The sequence below is a fragment of the Indicator indicator genome, chromosome 5 (assembly GCF_027791375.1).
Source record: "Indicator indicator isolate 239-I01 chromosome 5, UM_Iind_1.1, whole genome shotgun sequence".
Taxonomy (NCBI): Eukaryota; Metazoa; Chordata; class Aves; order Piciformes; family Indicatoridae; genus Indicator; species Indicator indicator.
Genome location: NC_072014.1, coordinates 14,471,732 through 14,490,070, shown reverse-complemented (window position 1 = coordinate 14,490,070; position 18,339 = coordinate 14,471,732). Strand labels below are relative to the sequence as shown.

General features: G+C 37.2%; 1 protein-coding gene across 1 annotated transcript in view; it reads right to left on the bottom strand.

The window, feature by feature from the left end:
* BMPR2 (bone morphogenetic protein receptor type 2) overlaps window positions 1-18,339 on the bottom strand; it is a 100,210-nt gene that overhangs the window by 8,143 nt on the left and 73,728 nt on the right. Inside the window, exons 4-9 of the mRNA XM_054380957.1 lie at window positions 10,138-10,248; window positions 9,529-9,620; window positions 7,480-7,710; window positions 4,483-4,597; window positions 2,736-2,896; window positions 855-1,002 (exon numbers count right to left, since the gene is read on the bottom strand). Of these exons, the coding sequence (XP_054236932.1) occupies window positions 855-1,002; window positions 2,736-2,896; window positions 4,483-4,597; window positions 7,480-7,710; window positions 9,529-9,620; window positions 10,138-10,248 (858 nt within the window). The remainder of the gene's footprint in view (window positions 1-854; window positions 1,003-2,735; window positions 2,897-4,482; window positions 4,598-7,479; window positions 7,711-9,528; window positions 9,621-10,137; window positions 10,249-18,339) is intronic.

The following is an 18,339-nucleotide window of genomic DNA, read 5'->3' as shown; positions in this document are numbered from 1 at the left end:
ACTTCTCTTGATGCAGCCCAGGATCTGGTTGGCTTTCTGGGCTGCAAGTGCACATTGACAGCTCATGTTGAGCTTCTCATCCACCAGCACCCCCAAGTCCCTCTCCTCAGGGCTGCTTTCCAGCCAGTCACCGCCCAGCCTGGATTTGTGCTTGGGATTGCCTCAACCCAGATGCAGGACCCTGCACTTTGTCTTGTTGAACCTCATGAGGTTGGCTTGTGCCCACCTCTCCAGCCTGTCCAGGTCCCTCTGGAGGCCATCCCTTCCCTCCAGCGTGTCTGCCACACCACACATCAAGCCAGTTCTTTATCCATCTCATGGTCCACCCATCAAACCCCTGTGTCACCAGTTTGGAGACCAGGATGTGGTGTGGGACAGTGTCGAAGGCTTTGCTCAGGTCCAGGTAAATGACATCAGTTGCTCTCCCCTCATCTATTAATGTTGTGACCTGTTCATAGAAGGCCACCAGGTTTGTCAGGCAGTTTTAAGCTCTTCTTTAAGTTCTAAGCACTTTAATCAGTTCTAAGAACTGAAAGCACTGCCTTTGCCATCATCCCAACTCTCAATGTTTGTTAACTCTGGACGATGATAATAATAATAATGCTCAAATTGCATTTATCATGTGGCCTGAAAACTGCTTAAAGAGGTAATGTAAAGCCATTCAGCATGAATCATGCGTTGCAAATAGACTCTGTTGACAACAACCGTCTTGAACACTAGATGGCACCGACTTAATTGCAAAATCAATTAAAAAAAATATTTCCCTTTTCACTTAAAAAAGCTATGGCTAAGGAGTACTTTTGGTTGCTAGTACTGCTTTCTACTATCATGTTTTTTCCAGTTCTTTTAGTTACCTGGGAAGAGGTCTGTGCATCTCATAAATATCTCCCAGTAGATAAGGCCTAGTGCATACATATCTACTTGTTTCAAAGCAGATTCACAGTCCCTCAAGTTCACTGCTCCTTCAAGCACTTCTGGGGCCATATAGCGGATTGTACCAACCTGGAAAAATGGAAAATAAAAGCTTCAAATCAGGAAGTATTTTCCAAATCCTATTTATTATGAAGACTTGGGGGTTATGTAATACCTTACTTTGATATTTTCTACAGTTAAGAAAAATGCAGCTCTCTTTAAGCAATGTCCTCAACTTCTAGACTCTTACCAGGACCCTCATCATAATAAAATCCTTCCCCTACTCAACCACATTTTTATATGTACCAAAACAAAATAATTTTGTCCTTTATTTAATATCACATGTGATATAACAGAAAATTTTATTTTTCCTGAAATTACTCTCTTAAACACCAAGGTATGTATCATAATGGAAGAGGATGCCGCTAAACAAGAAACTTGTTCTCTTTATTCCTGGACTGTAAGCAAGGCTCTTCCCTTACATATTCCATGGTCAAAGGTTACTAACAGCCTTGGAAGGTATCTATTAATTTCCACTAAGAAATATGTTAAGAGTAAATAAATCACTCATCAGTGCTTGTAGGACAGTATTTTGTCAGGGGACTATTCTATATCCCTGCATTTCAAGCAGTGGTTTCCTGGTTTCCCTTTTCAGTAAGGGGAGATCTAAAAATAGCTCACTAGATATTAAACATTATCAATATAGCAGTTGCTTTCTCAGGGAAGGTGATTAGCACTGCAAAACACATTCTTTGAATGAAATGTAAAGGTTTTCTGTAAAAGCACAAAGATAGCTTCAGCATTAGGGACTCACTCTGAAATAGTCTCACTGTATTTCAGTAGCCTATATTCAGGTGTCAGTGTATTTATGCTTATACAAAAGGAATGCAACAACAAAAGCGCTCTTTGAATTACAGCATCATACAAGAGAAAGCTTGATAAATCAGTTTCTTTTTTCTGCCCAGAATCCATCCTAACCCAATCCTAGCACGTATTTTCCCAATCCGTTCCCTAAATTAATAAAATGATGCAAATTCTACATTGATAGTCCATTCACGACCTTGGCTGCCTTCTACAAATTAGAAAGGTTTCCTCATAACTAACTTAAGTTTTCCTCCTACAGTGTAATCCAGTTACCTCTTGTCCTGCCCACGCTGAATGCAAACAGTTTATTCCTTTCTCTTTGTAGCAGCTGTTTACATATTTGAAGATCTGTCTCAGTCTTTACTTCCCTAAACAACCCTCATTCTCTAATCTTTTCCCATAAGGTACTCTTTCAAGTATTGCCTGTTATTTTGTCTCTGTTGTTTCTCAGCTGGTCCATGTCTTTCTACTTGCTCTCCCAGATGTATCCATTTAAAGTTCAAAAAACTGCAGATGACAGAGAAATTATTGTATGATGTAGAATTCAGTATGTTGCCATTTCAGAAAAACTGACACCAAAACCACCAAAGAATATTTGGTCTTTGGTTAACACTTGCAGTACAAGACTGGATGGACTTCTACCACAGCATTGCAACCACTGTGGCAAGCAATCCTGCCTCTCATCTTCTTGTATCTCACAGAAAAAACTTCAATCTCCAGGGCTGCCACTCTGTCGTCTTTCAAAATACTAGGTTTGGTTTTGAATGTTTTGAGAACAAAACCAGATTCTTCCTATTAGGATTTCAGCCACTTCTCACCTATGCTGCAGCAATTCCCCCTTACAGTAACTGAACCACCTTAAGATTGACCTTGTAAAAACAGAAACAGCTGTTTCTCAGGGTTACTTCCATGCTTATTTGTTTTCCTTGGTGGACTGGTTTACCTTAATTTGTACTTACCTCACTAATAGCTGCATTATCTTCCTCACCTGGACGTACCAGTCTGTTTCCAGTTAACTTCATGGAGAGCCCAAAATCACTAATGACACATGTTCCATCATTCTTTACCAGTACATTGCGGCTGTTTAGGTCACGGTGGGATATTGCAGGTTTGTAATGGTCTGTTTGGACATAGGGAAGTGCTTGTTACTCTTTAGCAGTTCTACTGTTTGGCAAAATGAAAGAACCTCATCATGTTTGCTCAGCTATTATGGACAGAAAATTACCTTATTTTTGAGAAAGCTAACATTTTTGCTTCTAATGAGTTCCACTATGCTACCTACAAAAAACCTGACTGGAATTCAGAGTTTCACTGAATCTATACAATATATTAGTCTATTGCTACATACAGTTTTAATATTTGCTGATAAGCTTCCTTCCAAGCGGTATTTCAGCATGATTTTGTCAAGGGAAACATGGATCTGCTGCTGCAAGCCTGACAGCCATTCCAAATGTCCTCTCCCATCTCCACACTCATGTGTCAAATACAGCACCAACTGTTTATGTTATGACTAGAACTAGTACTTTTCTGAAGACATGTAGACAATATTATTCTAGAGAGTGTGGACATGTTCATCTTGTAGAGGATTTCATCTTTTCTAAAGAGTAATCTCACTTCTTCCTACTTTATATGCAACTAATTCTGTTAGTAAAGCAGTCAGCACTATTGAACTGATTGTACTGTGGAATTTATTCTACTCCACAAGTTTCTTCCTAGCATTGATAGCCCCAGCCTACAGCTGTCTCTTCTTTATGATGAAAGGTTTACATGTTTTCTGGTTGCTAAAGGGCACACCTGTCTGCACATTTTGAAATGACAAAGTTAAGATGATAGCTGCAGTTTGCTTGACACACAGGAACACTGATTTAGGTATTTTTAGCCTTGCACTTCTAACAGTATTTTCTATGCTAGAGCTGATGCTCAAAAACTGAGATATATATATAGAGTTTGGAAATTTAATTACAACATTAGCACCTTTACAAAGAATTTATGATACCATCCCTTTATTTACTGCCAAAAAGCTAGTGCTTTAGTGGCAGGCCATATTCTGCAGCTTGATACATCAGAGATCTCAGAATATCTACTTTATAACCATGCTACTTCAGCTGTTGAAATACTGGCTGGAGCACGCAAGTAGAGGTCTAAAGACTGTGTTGTCACATCTGGTGCGCTAATAAAACACTGCAAGTCCAGCAGTGCCATTTGTAGACAGCAAAGACTAGACCCATACCCTTAGACAAAAATCAAGAGATATGATAAAACTACAATGGAGTTTTAAGATAAAATGATTAATCTTTGTGTATACAGTTCACAGACAAATTAAAAATTGCTTTGGTGATGTGTTGTCTGAACTGTAAAAACAAATGGAACACCCCATCTGTTTGCTCTCTGCTAGACAGACATCCAGTGCTCCAGGTCTTCAGTAAGCTGTTGCCATGATACAGCAGCACCACACAACTCTGCCTCCTCCTCCTGCCTTTTTCTGGGGCTTTGCCGGCTCTTACTCCATGTTTTCATGCAAGCATTACAGATGTAGCCCACAGCACTGGATTGTTCAGAAGTCAAAAATGTATTAGATGTTCCAAGAAATCTCCATTTGCATTCATGATTTCCTATTCCCTGTACTGTCACAGAGAAAAAAGAAAGGCAGGAATCTACTACCTGATAGAAATGAAAGAGTATCTTGGCATGCCTCTCTGACCTTACCTCCTCGAGGTAGCTCTGTGTGGAGATACGCCAAGCCTCTAGTTATAGAGTGGGCCAAACGACAAGAGCTCACCCAGTCACTTGAGTGGAGATTCAAATATTTGCACAAAGAACCCTAAAAAAAAATATTTAAAAATACTGGATTAAAATCATTGTCCAGGTGAATAACTCAAGATCTTTAAGACAGTCAGTTTTATCCTTTGCTTCTGAAAGATGTAACCCTGCAACTGCTTCTGTGTTTACTCAGATATTCTAAAACAGAAGACTGGACCAGTTTCATTGGTTTCTAATGCTGCCATTCGTCTTACCTGAAGAAGTGAAACAGAAAATTTATCACAAAGTAATAGAGATTAGGAATAATAATAATAATAATAATTAAATAACAAAAGCAAAGCATGCACTTGATTCTTTTTGCTGAAAAAGTCTCGTTGAACAACAGAAAAATAAAAGTAACTGCAGACATAACAGCCTGGGTTACTAAATAGGGATCTTTAAACCATTAGTACTTGCAGAAGAAAACTCAGTATTTCTAACTGGCATCTCTCCTGCTATAATCTTTTTATTTATCCAAGCAAAAAAAACCCCAAAGGCAGTTCAGAATAGGAGTGAGCCCACACACACTGAAGAAACAGCAAAAAAGAATGCCATGTTCCCTTTTTCTATGCTTTAGTGATTTAATATAAGTGACTAGCAGGAATAGTTTTAGCCAAGATTCAGAGAGATATATATTTGTAATTAAGACTACTAATTAATTAAGCCAAGAGTGACATGTTAAATCTAAGATACTTGCTCCAATTGTTAATTTTTAATAAAACTGATGTTTTTGTCTAAACAATCCTATGATTATATTTGTGTTTTACAACAAATTTTCTATTTCTTATCTAAAAAGACATGAATGTCTGACTACTGGGGGGACAATTCTGTGGCTATTAGGCATTTCCTACTATGTCATCCCTTGCAGCTTACTGCTTACTCACCTGTCATGCCTCAGAGTACCACCAGAACAGCAAGCTGATTGATAACTACACATATCTGTCCTTTTACTACTTGCTCACCTGCTGTCTATGATCTGAAGGCATGTTTGAATGATAACATAATCTGAGTCAAACCTATCAGTCTAGCTTTCAGTGAGGCAACACCAAGAACAATTTTCTGTGCGAAAATATTCTGGTCTGTGTGTTCCTATTTCCAAGAAGGAAAGTATTTTAAGGGAATATTGTGTTTTGGATGGGGAGTATTTCACCTGCACATCTTTTATGGGTTACTCATTATTGAAATAAGATTTATGGCTTCAGTTTGAACAGTGCAATTCCCTTTTTTAGCAGGGCTGCCACAACAGGCTTCCTTCTCTGCTCTTAGCTCCACATACAGGAGAACATCTGCTCACTAAATTAAGGATCACACTGTGTGTTAATTACACCTGCTGTGCACTTTTTCCAATGACTTCCAAACCACCAGTGGACTGATTTTAGACTAATCTTGCTGTTCTTAATACCATATTGAGAAAGAATCAGATGATGTCATAAAGCTCATCTGTGCATTTAATAACATTGTTAACAGATCCTGTTTATTTTAGGAACAAGACAATTTTCAATCAAATTACATGTCAGCTGAAAAATCCTTTCATTCCAGAAACCAGTAAAACCAGATCACTTAAGACAGTTATGCTATGCCTTCCCAGGAGCAGAATAGTCAAATTTACTTCACTCAATCAGTTGAAAAGCCTACTCCTTCAGAGCAGGCCAGAGCTGATGTGCTTTGCCACTGTCCATCTGGTATGGGCACAACTGAGCTTTTTCTATGGTCATTTCTAGTCTCTTCAATCTCTTCTTAGATGCCCATCTCTTATAAGCTAACATGATCAAGCATGTTCTAACTTTAAAGTTTTAGTAAAAAACTCTCTATAAAATATTTTCAAAGTGCTGTGTTGTTTTAAGTTTGCATATGTATTGAGATTTGTGCACATTTAACTTTCACAGAAGCATACACATAAGACAGGCTGCCATTACTGCTGTTTAGTTCTCTATCTTTTTGCTTCTTCAATAAGAAGCTTCTGTCCTACTATTCCCGTAACAAATCAGGCTTCAGCCATCACCTTTGCACTCTGGAAGAAATACAACGTGAGCTTGCTTACTTTAGACCAAAAAAAAAAAAAGATCAATTTCAAAATTATTTAACTGAACAATTAAAAGTTGTTTGCCATACATCAGCAAAAAAAAAAAAAAAAGATAAATTGTGAAAACTTTTTTTTTTAATTTTCATATATATATATATATATGTATATATAACCCCCATATACATTACATGTTACGATTTTTCATGAAAGCAACTGATATTATGCTGTGTTTTTTAAAAACACTTTTGTTTCTATGCCTGTGTACACACACAGAGGGTTAGAAACTCAGATCAATGAATTTCAGGGATGTAAGTATTCAGTTACCTAAGGAGATATGAAGATATGTTTCCAGGAAGTAAAGCTGCCTTCTTAAGACAGGTCCTACATCATCAGTATATGGTACAGCAAAATAAATATGACATGCCACAGAACTTTTAAAGAAGGTAAAAATATAAAAACCCAATATGATTTATAGTACCACAAACTTGTTTAAAAGTAATACAAGATCTATTTCATTGTAAAAACCTGCATTTACAGCTACTGAGATCATAGTGTCTTAATACTAAAAATAATAAATTTTAAACTTCTTAACTTCAAACTATGTCCTTGAATATTGCACAGCTGACTAAAAACCCTATACCATAACCAAAAGCAAATACTACAGCTAAGAATCTGTAAGACTACATTTGGTAGCACTAACTGGGAAATCTTAAAGGGAATTACAGTAAGAAATACTAAAATTGTAATTTATATGGATAATTTTTACATTACTGTCCAAGAAGCAGCAATGAAAATCACTGACAAATACTGACGTACACTGTTTTTATGTGGCTATTCTTAGAAATCTACGTGAACCTGATTAATTTCCTGGAAGCACTTACATTGGGGTAATATTCCATCACCAATAAATATTCCATGCGGCCATCTGCAGTGAACCTCTCATCCCCCACAATGAAGCGGGCAATGTTGTCATGCTCCATCAGTGGAATCCTGTAGATGTTCCTCTCATTGACAAAGTTCTGACGGTTAGCAAAAGAAAATACTTTCACAGCAACTGGGCGTTCATCTAGGGAGCCTTTATACACTGCTCCATATCTTCCCCGACCAATCAACTGGAAAAAAAGTGCAAATAATTAGGTTTCACTCTACAAAGTTTGTACACCAACTTTTGCACTGATGTGCACTATAATAGTGAATATAGTGAGCATTTTGTATTGAAAACTACAATCAGAGTGCTGTCATAAAAGCTGTTTTGGAGCTGGAAACCTCACCACAGGCCAATTTAGAGATTACTAAATTCATCTGTAGTCTAAATACCAAGCAAATAAATTATAAATAATCTATTCAACACTTTTATATATGAAATCAATAAAATCCAATGTCTTTTGCTGCTCATTCTTTTATTAAACAGTAGCCTACTAAACTTTTATGGCTTTTATGTCAATTAACTCCAGAGATCACAGACATTAAGTTAAACATTTTAGGTTTAGGATAGCTTTATAAGCTGTATCTTTTAGGTTAGCAATAACAATATATGCATTTGTAGTGCAAAATAAACAAACTGCTTTTAACAGAAAGGAGGAATTAATTCCTTACTATCTCTGTATCTGTATTCTAGCCTCCATTATGCTAGACGGTCTTCACAGAACAGCTTTCCCTATCTCCATGGCAACTAAAAAATGATGAAATCTCTGTTCAAAACAAAAACAGGGCCACCTTCAGGAAGAGTCCTGGTTTCTAAAGCTCAAAAGATTTTAACTACATAATTTAAGCACCTGTTTAACTCCAATACGGAGGACCTAGACATGAAACTAAGGATTTCATGGGCAAGTATCTTTTTACTTTCTAAATATTTATAAATGGAGGAGGGATGGAAAGCAGAAGGGATTACAGAAGTAATGCTCCTCCAGAAGATAAAACTGTCTAGCAGAAAAGTTTTCAACAGTACAGCATCCTTTAATAGACAGATTTGCTGTTTCTCAGTCCTTCCATAGATTGTAGAGTGTCAGTGAGTCACTTCAAGGTACAAACTTGGAAGGTATTCTACCCACAGAGATATGAAAAGGCAAGCACAAGTTAAGAAAAGCTGAGAGTGAGGAGTCAGCTCCCTAGGATTTGAGGAAGATGACACCACAGCAGATCTTTCCACCAAGAAAAGTGGCTGGTTTTTCCAAGTATGCAGATCAGTATGACCAATTTCATCTGGGGCTTTGCACACTTCTGCAGTATGTATCCTCGTACTCTTGTAAACTCTGTCTGAAGTACTTTCTTATTGGCAGAAGGAACCCAGACTTTTGCTGATTAGTCTGCTGTCACCAACATCCCAGACTACATACCATGTCTGCAGCCTGCATCTCTAGGTATGATTTCTAATGGGCAAAACCAAGAAAAGTACCACGTTTTGAATTGAAGTCATTCTACTGATTTATTTCCAGCCAAAAGGTTTTAAAAATTCCATAATTTCCATCAAGCATACCAACTGGAAACATTTTTGCAGTTTTCTGCTGATATATCTAATACCAAGCTGAGCAGAAAGTTCTATTTGGCCTCTAGTTGCCACAGAGAAAAGAATACCCCACTGTGAAGAATGACTATACCTACATGCACTACTACTACTTGTGGTGGGTTGAAATATACTGCCCTATCTGCGGTAAATTCTGTATTTCAATAATGCACGTTCCAATTTCTCCCATTACTTCCCAGTGTTCAGTTATTCTCAAGGCACAACATATACCAACCATATTACTAACAAAACTAGACAAAAATGTATAGTGGTAACCTTTTTTCCTTTTAATTTCTTCTTTAAACTGTGATTTAGAAAGCCTTATAGAGGCTGTCTTATATTTCTTTCTGTAATTGTACTTGGGAGGTGACAGAACTTCATCACACTGAATAAAAATGAAGATTAAGAATCCAAGTTGAACATTTACCTCCAACAATTTTAGATTATCCAGATCCAATGAAGGCTCTGATGTTGCTGCCTCCATCATGTTCATACTGTGCAAACCTTGTTTACGGTCTCCTGTGGAAGGGAGTGAGGAGGGAATCAGGCAGTTTCCTTTTTTTGCCACGCTACAAGTGGAAACAATAGAACTTACCTGGGACTTAGCAGAAATACATATTGTAGGCAAGGACATAACAAGTAAAAAGGAATCCTGTAACATCTTCTTGGAGTAAAAAAACAAAAATCAGCAGTGAAGGTGCTCATGGGTACAAACAAGGTTATCCACTACACAACTGTTCTGATAACTGAATGTCACTGTCAATAACTATAAAGAATGTACACAACCTCACTTAAGCTGTGTTGAGCAGAGGATTTTTTTGAAGAAAAATGGGTCCCAAAATGCCAACTAGGAAAAAATCATAAAATTCTCTAAACTGTTGTGAAAGGGATATAACTATAAAGTGTCAGAGAAGAGAAAGGGGAGCATTATGACAAATGTATGAAAGACACTAGTGAGAACATAAGCCATGAGTATAACTTTGAGAAGAGTCAAAGGAACAAGTTTAAAAACCCCCAAAGGATCATCAAACCCTACCTGCAAGCATCCTGTATCCGAAGTACAGAGCAGCAATCAGAACAGCAAGTACTGAAACTGATGCCAGGGCAATAACTATCGTCTCATCTCGATGAAAAGAATGAGAAGAATCTGGAAAAAGACAAGACTCTTCAATTGCAATTTTGAAAGAATCAGCACTATAAAACACAAAATTGTTATTACAACAACGAGGAAAAGAAATTGTGCTCTCGGTTGTAAGGCATTGCACTAAACTCTTTTTCCTTTAAAATCTAGGAATGGCAAAAGAGCTGAGCAGCTCAAACACAGCTGAGTGCACATTCATCAGCAGCTCTTCCCAGTCCTCCCTTGCACCACAGAGAGTGGCACCAACAGCAAAAAGAGAATCTTCTTTCTACCTGGCAAAGTTCAGCCCAGCCATAAAGGGCCAGACTGGTGCAGTCCTGCTCTGCTATCTGTGCCTTAGTCCAGCTTCTTGGCATGATTCCAGTGTGTAATTTTTGAAAGTTTATTTTTAATTTATTTTTCCCAGAATGAAAATCTAAAAAAAAAAAGTTTGTCAATAATGCTGTCAATGCTGTCAATCTCATGAATATTGAATGCTTTTGTGTTCATGTACCTACAATATACATTAGATACAAGTCCATTCACGTGAGTATTTCAAAATACTTTCAGGTTTTGATTTGTTTCGTGTAAGCACTCAGACAATTTGTAGCTAATTCTCACTCCTTAATTCACAAAAAGGCAGAGACATCTCCACAGACTGCAGCAGAATATCAGAAAACCTGAGACAACAATAAAAAACTAAACAAAATCAAATAACTAGTTGTATTGATCTACTTTAGTCAAAGTGTAAGTATCTTTCTTTTTTTTTTCCCTTCTCCATGTTAGAAGTCTTAATTCTTGCAGGCATATAAAAATTCAACCACTTCAGTATCAAAATATATTACTGCAGATACTCCTCTGATGTCAGAATCACTGGAATGTGGCAGTACAAGACCTCATTTACCTTGGCTTCAAAACCAAGTTTGGGAACTATGTTTAAACTTGCCTTATATATTGCTGAAAGTACTCCTTAGAAAACTGTAATAAGACCTAATCATGCGAAAACCACAGAACATAAAACACACACAAGGGCTTAAACATTGGGTAAAATTTTAGGTGAGCCTGAATTACAATTTATCCCAGTCTATATTAGCTGAATAAACTGACAAATTCACTTGAACTTAATTTAAAAGAAATTAAACATGATGCACTTATTCCAGTCGCAGTGTGGACAGGCAAAGAAGAACCCAGTAAGAAGTAAAAGCAATTTTAAAAGACAACATCTTCCATTTTAACATAACTACAATGGTTAGAGGACATAACAAAATGTTAGTGAAACAAAAATATCATTTCAGCAGTGATAGAAGTATGTGAAAAATCACTCACCAAAAAATAACATACAGCTCATATCTGATAAAGCCTTTAAATAAGAGCTTTTGATAATCATAACAACATCAAATTTAATTTTTTCCATCAAAAAAATGCCACTACTTCTGGTTTTGGTAAAATAAGTTACACAAAGAAAATAAACTACTGCCACACACTGTGAAATAAGAGTTGTGACCTCCATTGTGAGGAGATTGAAAGGTACACAGTACAGTTCTCATCTGCATTATTCAAAACATATACAATCATGTATTTTATAGAACATATCAAAAAGGAAACTTAAGGCATACAAAGCTAATGAAACAGTACATAACTGTAAGAAGCTGAATTATTGCTGGGAGGGAAACTGTCATTTTGACTTTCATATTTTTGTGAATGGAATTTGCCTTTCATTGGCTTATCTTTCAGAATAGGTATTCAGTGTGTGGGGTTTGCATCAGTTGAAGACAGTGCTTAGCACATACTGCGAAAATGCAGCCTTTGAGGGGGTTGAACTTTTTGCTGTAATCTCAGTTGTATTTTCTTTGACCATGCAACTAGGCTGCAGCCATTTACAGCCTTTCCACTGCTAAATATACAATAATTGTTTCCACACAGCTTGCCAAATGCTGTGTAATGTCTAAGTTTGATTGCTCTACTTTAGTTCTTCTTACAATCAAAGGGTTAACAACATATCAACATATCATCATGAGGGCCTTCCTCTACACTGGAAAAAGATTACCCTCTTCTTTCCACTCCTAGCATGGCCCCGGGCAAGAGCATCCTGAGGACCATGGGTTTTATTTAGCAGCTCTGGCTGTACTGGCACACTTGCTCTTTTTCCCCTTAGAAGCTTCTGAATGGTGGCATTATGCAGACTGGAGAGCTACTACAAAATCTCCAAATAACCATGTTTGGTGCTGATCAGCAGTAGAAAAACATGCAGAGAAAAAGGATCATTGCTTGCTAGTTCCTTAATGGACCATCCCCTCTGGAGGCTTTTTCTCTCTAGTGGGTAGCTATGCAGCTTGCAAGGCAACCTCAACTTCCCTGGAATGTTTGCTTGGGTTTTGTTGTTGTTGGTTTTGTTTGTTTGTATGTGGGGGGTTTTGTTTGTTTGAATTATTATTATTTATTTGTTTTGCTTTTAAGTAGATCTGTTTCTTAGCAAATCTTAGGTTGGCTTATCTTGAATCAATTTTTAATTCTTACAAGCATTTTAAGAAAAAGATTGTCAACATTCCACCAGCCAAATCCAGCTGAATCCTACAGTGCACAATACTATTCTCAGGTCGCTGAGCAACATTTGTAAATTTAAGAATAAATATGAATTTCTTAATAAGGGTAACTCCATCTGAATGGAGTGGTAATGTGCAGCTCAACACAGTATGAGCAAGTAAAAGGCTGCATTACCAAGGCCACTCATTTCCCAGCCAGGATAATTTAAATATCTTTTAATTGCAAATCTATATAAAAAAATGTGATGTTGTCAGATTATCAAATCTTTCTTAGAAGTACATGTCACTTACCTACCCAGTTTTAAAACCTTCCAAAGTTTAACAAGACTCTCAGTAACTAACTCATTTTTTTCAATCCATCTCTTTCTTTGGACATATTCCTCTTTAGCCTTTTACACCAGCTGTTGACTTGACTTTAAATGCCTAGATGAGAAACACTAGCAGAGCCAAAACCAGAAAGGACCTCTCAAAGCATCTGCAGGAATTCATATTTCTTCTTTTATCTACTTCTAAGTAAAAATAATAGATATTTCATATATATGTATGCACATGAGTCATGTTTCTCTTGGTTATTATTTGGAGATGCACTTTACCTAACTTGTCAAAAGGAATATCAGTGTGGGTCAATAAAAAATTATTATTGACGTTCAAGCAAGGCACTTTTAAAAGAAGAACGTAAAATGCACACATACACAAATTTCTTTCCACGTTTTCTTCCACAAACTTAGAGATGCCTGAAACAACCATGACTCCTCAAGATTAGGAAATTCAATATTAAGTTTATTCCCTATCAGTAGCTGCAGATGCATCATAGAGCACAAACAACATTTTCTGAAGTAAGACTTCATTGGTCTAAACCTGTTAACAACCCTATCCCCAGATCAGTGGGCTCTGCTTTTAAAGTTTATTTACAATGACAAGACACCTGCCCAACAGATTCAGTATTTTTTGGTCATGTCGTAGTACAAGCTGACTTTAAACATGCCTAACTACAATTTAACAATCTCATTTGAGTTTTTGGGACAATTATGAATATTTGTGTATCACTTTAGTGACAAATACAAACTCAACAAAACCCAAATTGTCCCATACTTGCTTTGAATTTTAGAACAGGAATACTGGTATCTCAGGACTATACCCAAACAAAGGTATAGCATTAAAAAAACAACAGCATATGCAGAGCACAATTAGTGGCAGACTAGAAAATCCAATAGTCAAGGAGCTGACTGGTGAGCCAGATTCTGCCTACAGTAGTATATGGAAGAAACCATCAAGCCTTCCTTGAGTTTACACTATTGCAACCGAAAACAGAGGTTAGCATAGTTTCTTGTTTCACTGCTGTTTATATGTGAGGATTTTATTTCCAGCTTCCACTTAGGCTCCCTCCTCTGACACAAAATCTGCCAAAACAAAAAAAGAAAACTAACAGAAACTGTCATAAGGCCCAAAACACCTTAAGAACCAACTTCTCATGCCATATGGATGAGAAAGGAAAAGCACCACTCACAAGGCTCCCAATGCTTCAAGCAACAGTATGAGGATGCCATATAGAAGTTACCCAGCAGGAACGCACTTCTATCCTGAAACATTTCTGCCAGTAATTCTGGTCCCAGTCAAGCTTTTTCGGAAGTCCACCAATCCCATCATAAAGAAATATCATAGCAAGTATCATATGAGTTGTCGGGATTTTTTTTTTTTTTTTACCAGAAACAAAGCATGATGCATTAAAACACACAACCTTCTTCTGGCTGGGGAACAGCTAGTAACCACCAAGCCGCTGCTCCCAGAAGCGCCCTGACCTCATAAAAATCTTGGTTTTGAGTTCCAAAGATCAAAGTACAACAGTTCCTGTGTAGGGAGAGAACTTTGTCAAAGGTACACACAAATAACTGAGTGTGTATTTCAGAGCAAACTGAAGGGGAATGCTTTTAGTACTGTGTTAAAAGTGAGTCATCTGGCTGAACCCATCCCTGCACTTTGGATACTCCCTGCAGGCACTTCTCCCACATTAGGGATTCATCTCTTCTTCTCTTAGGCATCAATGCCATAATAGCTTCCAAACATTTATACAGTATCTTTGTTAAATTATTTTTTTTAAAATTAAGCTTCCATATTCCCACACATGGAAGTTGTCTACTGCTCCCATCCTAACTTTCCTCAGGAATGACTCAGAGTGAAGAACGTTGACAGTGCTTAATGGCATTAGGGGGAATAATATTTGTCCTTCAAATTAGCTTTTCCACCATAAACACAAACTTGTAATATTAATTAATGCAGAATTATTCCAATCTGTGTCTATGATTGGGGGCGGAGGGGAAAAAAAAGAAAAAAAAAAGAGAATCTGTAAACATACAGGACTCTTCTGTAGAAGCCAGAAAGAGGATGCATGATTGGTGTATCTTCCTTTTCCATCAGCAAATACTGCAAAACCTACAGACAGCTATCCCTTTATCCCCCATAAGTTTCCAGATCTCTACATTGTTATTGAAGCTTTTCATTCCATTCTTAGAAATCTGTCTACTCTTCATGTAAATGACTCACAGCTGTGTCTCTGTTACCCAGTAGTAAATAATTCTAGAAAATATACGTGTGTATTTAAGTTTAGATAAGCATTGCACACAAACATTCTAGAGAAATGTCCTATTAATCCTACATTTAAAAAGTATTTTTTAAAAAGAATTACCTATATTCTCACTGAATTTTGCTATCAATGTATCAGAAACCACATGGTCTTACAGCTGAAAGGTACCAAAATATTAATATTTATATTGCCATATCACTAAGTAAGTGGCAATGTTAGTCTACAACAAGTCAAGAAGACACCACCCTTTAACCTTAACAGCACAACTGTAACGTCCGATTCTTCAAAACAACTACAGCTGGATGGACTCCGATCAAGTAGAATCACACAGAAACTCAAAGATCTGCCCATACAGATCACTAAAGTAAGCAGAGTCCTCATGCCATCCTACAACTATTTCATTGCCAGTCTGTTGCAGAAGTTGCTTTTCCATTAAGGAATCTTAATGATATGGAGATGGGAACAGAAGCACGAGGGAAACCTCATGGCTCAGTCACCAACTCACTACAGGATGAAGGCTGAACCATGGGGGCAATTATGGCCTTCAGCGACAGATGACTGCAAGCACGCTCTGCAGATTGCAAGAGAGACTTTAAGTACAATTAATTGTACTTGCTTTTAAAGTCAGCTTTCCACAGTGCCCCTGAACAACTTTCATGACAGCAATAAGATCTCAGTCCTTTGAAAAAACTTACAATTAGCAATCTTTTCCAAGGGCCCAGAGAACTCAATCACAATCTGTTTATCTAGATGTTCCATCCACACGTAGCTTGTATTAAATACGTCCTAGGAATCTTCCATAAAGTGTAAAAATAAGCCCTCAGCCCTTACTGCATGCTAGCAGCACATTCCAACCAAACCAAAACACTTCACCAGATCTTTTTTCTTCTCTTTTCCAGACAGTAATCAAAATCCCTTTCCAACTGATCAGTACCGCATTCCTGATCCAGTGTCCTGCAGCAACAGTTTAGTCTTAAGGAAGCTAGAGCAAATTACAAGAAAGCAACCAATACAAACACTAAAACTGTTTTAAGTAAATCTTAATTCATTCCAGGGAAGAACATGTGAAAAAGAAAATAATCAGAGAATAAATAAATATATTAGTAGCCTTTTAGATACCATGGTCAGATTTTCATATATTGCAAACAAGAATCCCAATCACACAGCCTTCTGGCACCAGTTTAAATGCATTTAAACCCACCTTTTCAGTTAAACTGGACCTACAAGGTTGGAATACCTTAAAGTTATATTCTATAGACCTTTCCAGTGAACTCTAGCAGGAGCTATTGTCAGTTTTCCATTAAACCTATGCAGAGCTGAGAATGATGAAAGGAGGAAAATAGCATTTCCTAAAAAACTTTTGCCATTCATACAATCTTTTGAAGGTGCATGTTTTAAAACAGTTGTTATCCTAACCTTGATTTATGTGCATGTACATTTGAAGTAAGGCTGCATCCTTGCTAATGAAATCATGTTCAAATTTTGTAGTAAGACAGTATAAAATGTAAATGCCTGATACCTTTCAGTATGACCAGTTTCAATACTTAAACCAAAGTTAAGATAAGGAACACTATTTCACATAGAATTTTTGGAGGCACTTCAATACACAATGAAGTTATCAAGAGACCTTCTACAGAAGACGACTGAGCACTCGTTAGTCATGCAGATGAAAAGCACAGTAGGAATTGTATTTTTTTGTGGGATATGGTGCAACAAAATAATCCTGCCAACCAGTAACCCTAAAGCAATTTTCTTTCATAACTGAAAATGGATGTTTTCTCTGAACTTAAGCATAAATCCCTGGTTTCTAGTCTACTGGTTTAGATGAAGTAGAAAATTTGCACTTAGTTCCAGTCATCCATTATGTGAAAGAAGGATTTAGAGTCACTGGTATGTTTCCACTTTGCATTTAGCATCATCATATTTGACCAATTTTTAACTTTTTCCATAAAATCTTACATACTTATTGTCATTAAGAATCCTTTAAGATGTAACTTCTAATGTTTTTCTCCACATCAGAATAGCTAAAAAAGTTATTTCATTTTTCATATAATCACATGGCTGCATGGAACCTGGGCTGCAAGAAAGCACCAGATTCTCATGAGACTTGCAATAATATCATGACCTGGCAATGATGCATCACAGATCCCATCTGCCTCCTCAAAAAATGCTTCAAAATATTCTACAGCTTGGGCTGTAAAACTTATTTTCCATAACACGGTCCAGAGGAATCCTGCTACAGCTAGAAGCGAGGCAGTTTCAGCAAAAAGATCTCTCTTTAAAAACCTGCTGTCAGAAAACACCATTTGGATTGGAGCTTTCTGCATTTTCTCTTGAAGAGGAGGGCTTCCTCATTGCCCCTATGGCCAGGTGATCTGATGGGTGGAATCCGTTCTGGTGCCTCTATCCTGCTATCTGCTGGGTACTGGCTTTCACCAAGCACCTAACCAAGAGCCAGACTGTGGGTATTAGAGTTGCCTTTTGATGTTTGTGATGAACAGAAGGCAGCACTAATACATGAGACTCAAAAAAATTAATCATGTGTGGTAATTTATTTGGCAGAGAAGTGGGTTATGCAATTCCTAACAGCTCTTTCTTTGATGACTTGATACAGAGAGGTAAACTGGCAGCCTGACACTTTTGTATAGAAGTAATTCCTGAGCTGAAGCTGAAAAAAACCCAACCGCTTCTCCTTCTGCCTTTTCTTCTGTGAGTTTGGGCATTCTCACTGTAAATTCTAACTCAGCTGAACAGACTCCTATAATCATGATGTATGTAAAATGAATAGCAATTCAAAAACAACCTGAAAATTAAATTATCTTTCTGCAGTTCCCTATATACTTGGTTACTGCAGAGATTGTAGGCAAACTACCCATAGGAAGACTGCATTTGAGTGTACCTCAACCTTACTTTCAAGCTCAAGGCAAAGCAAATGTGGGCACTTAAGTACATATCGGGAACATCTTCTATCTTGAAATAAAAAGTCACGAAAAC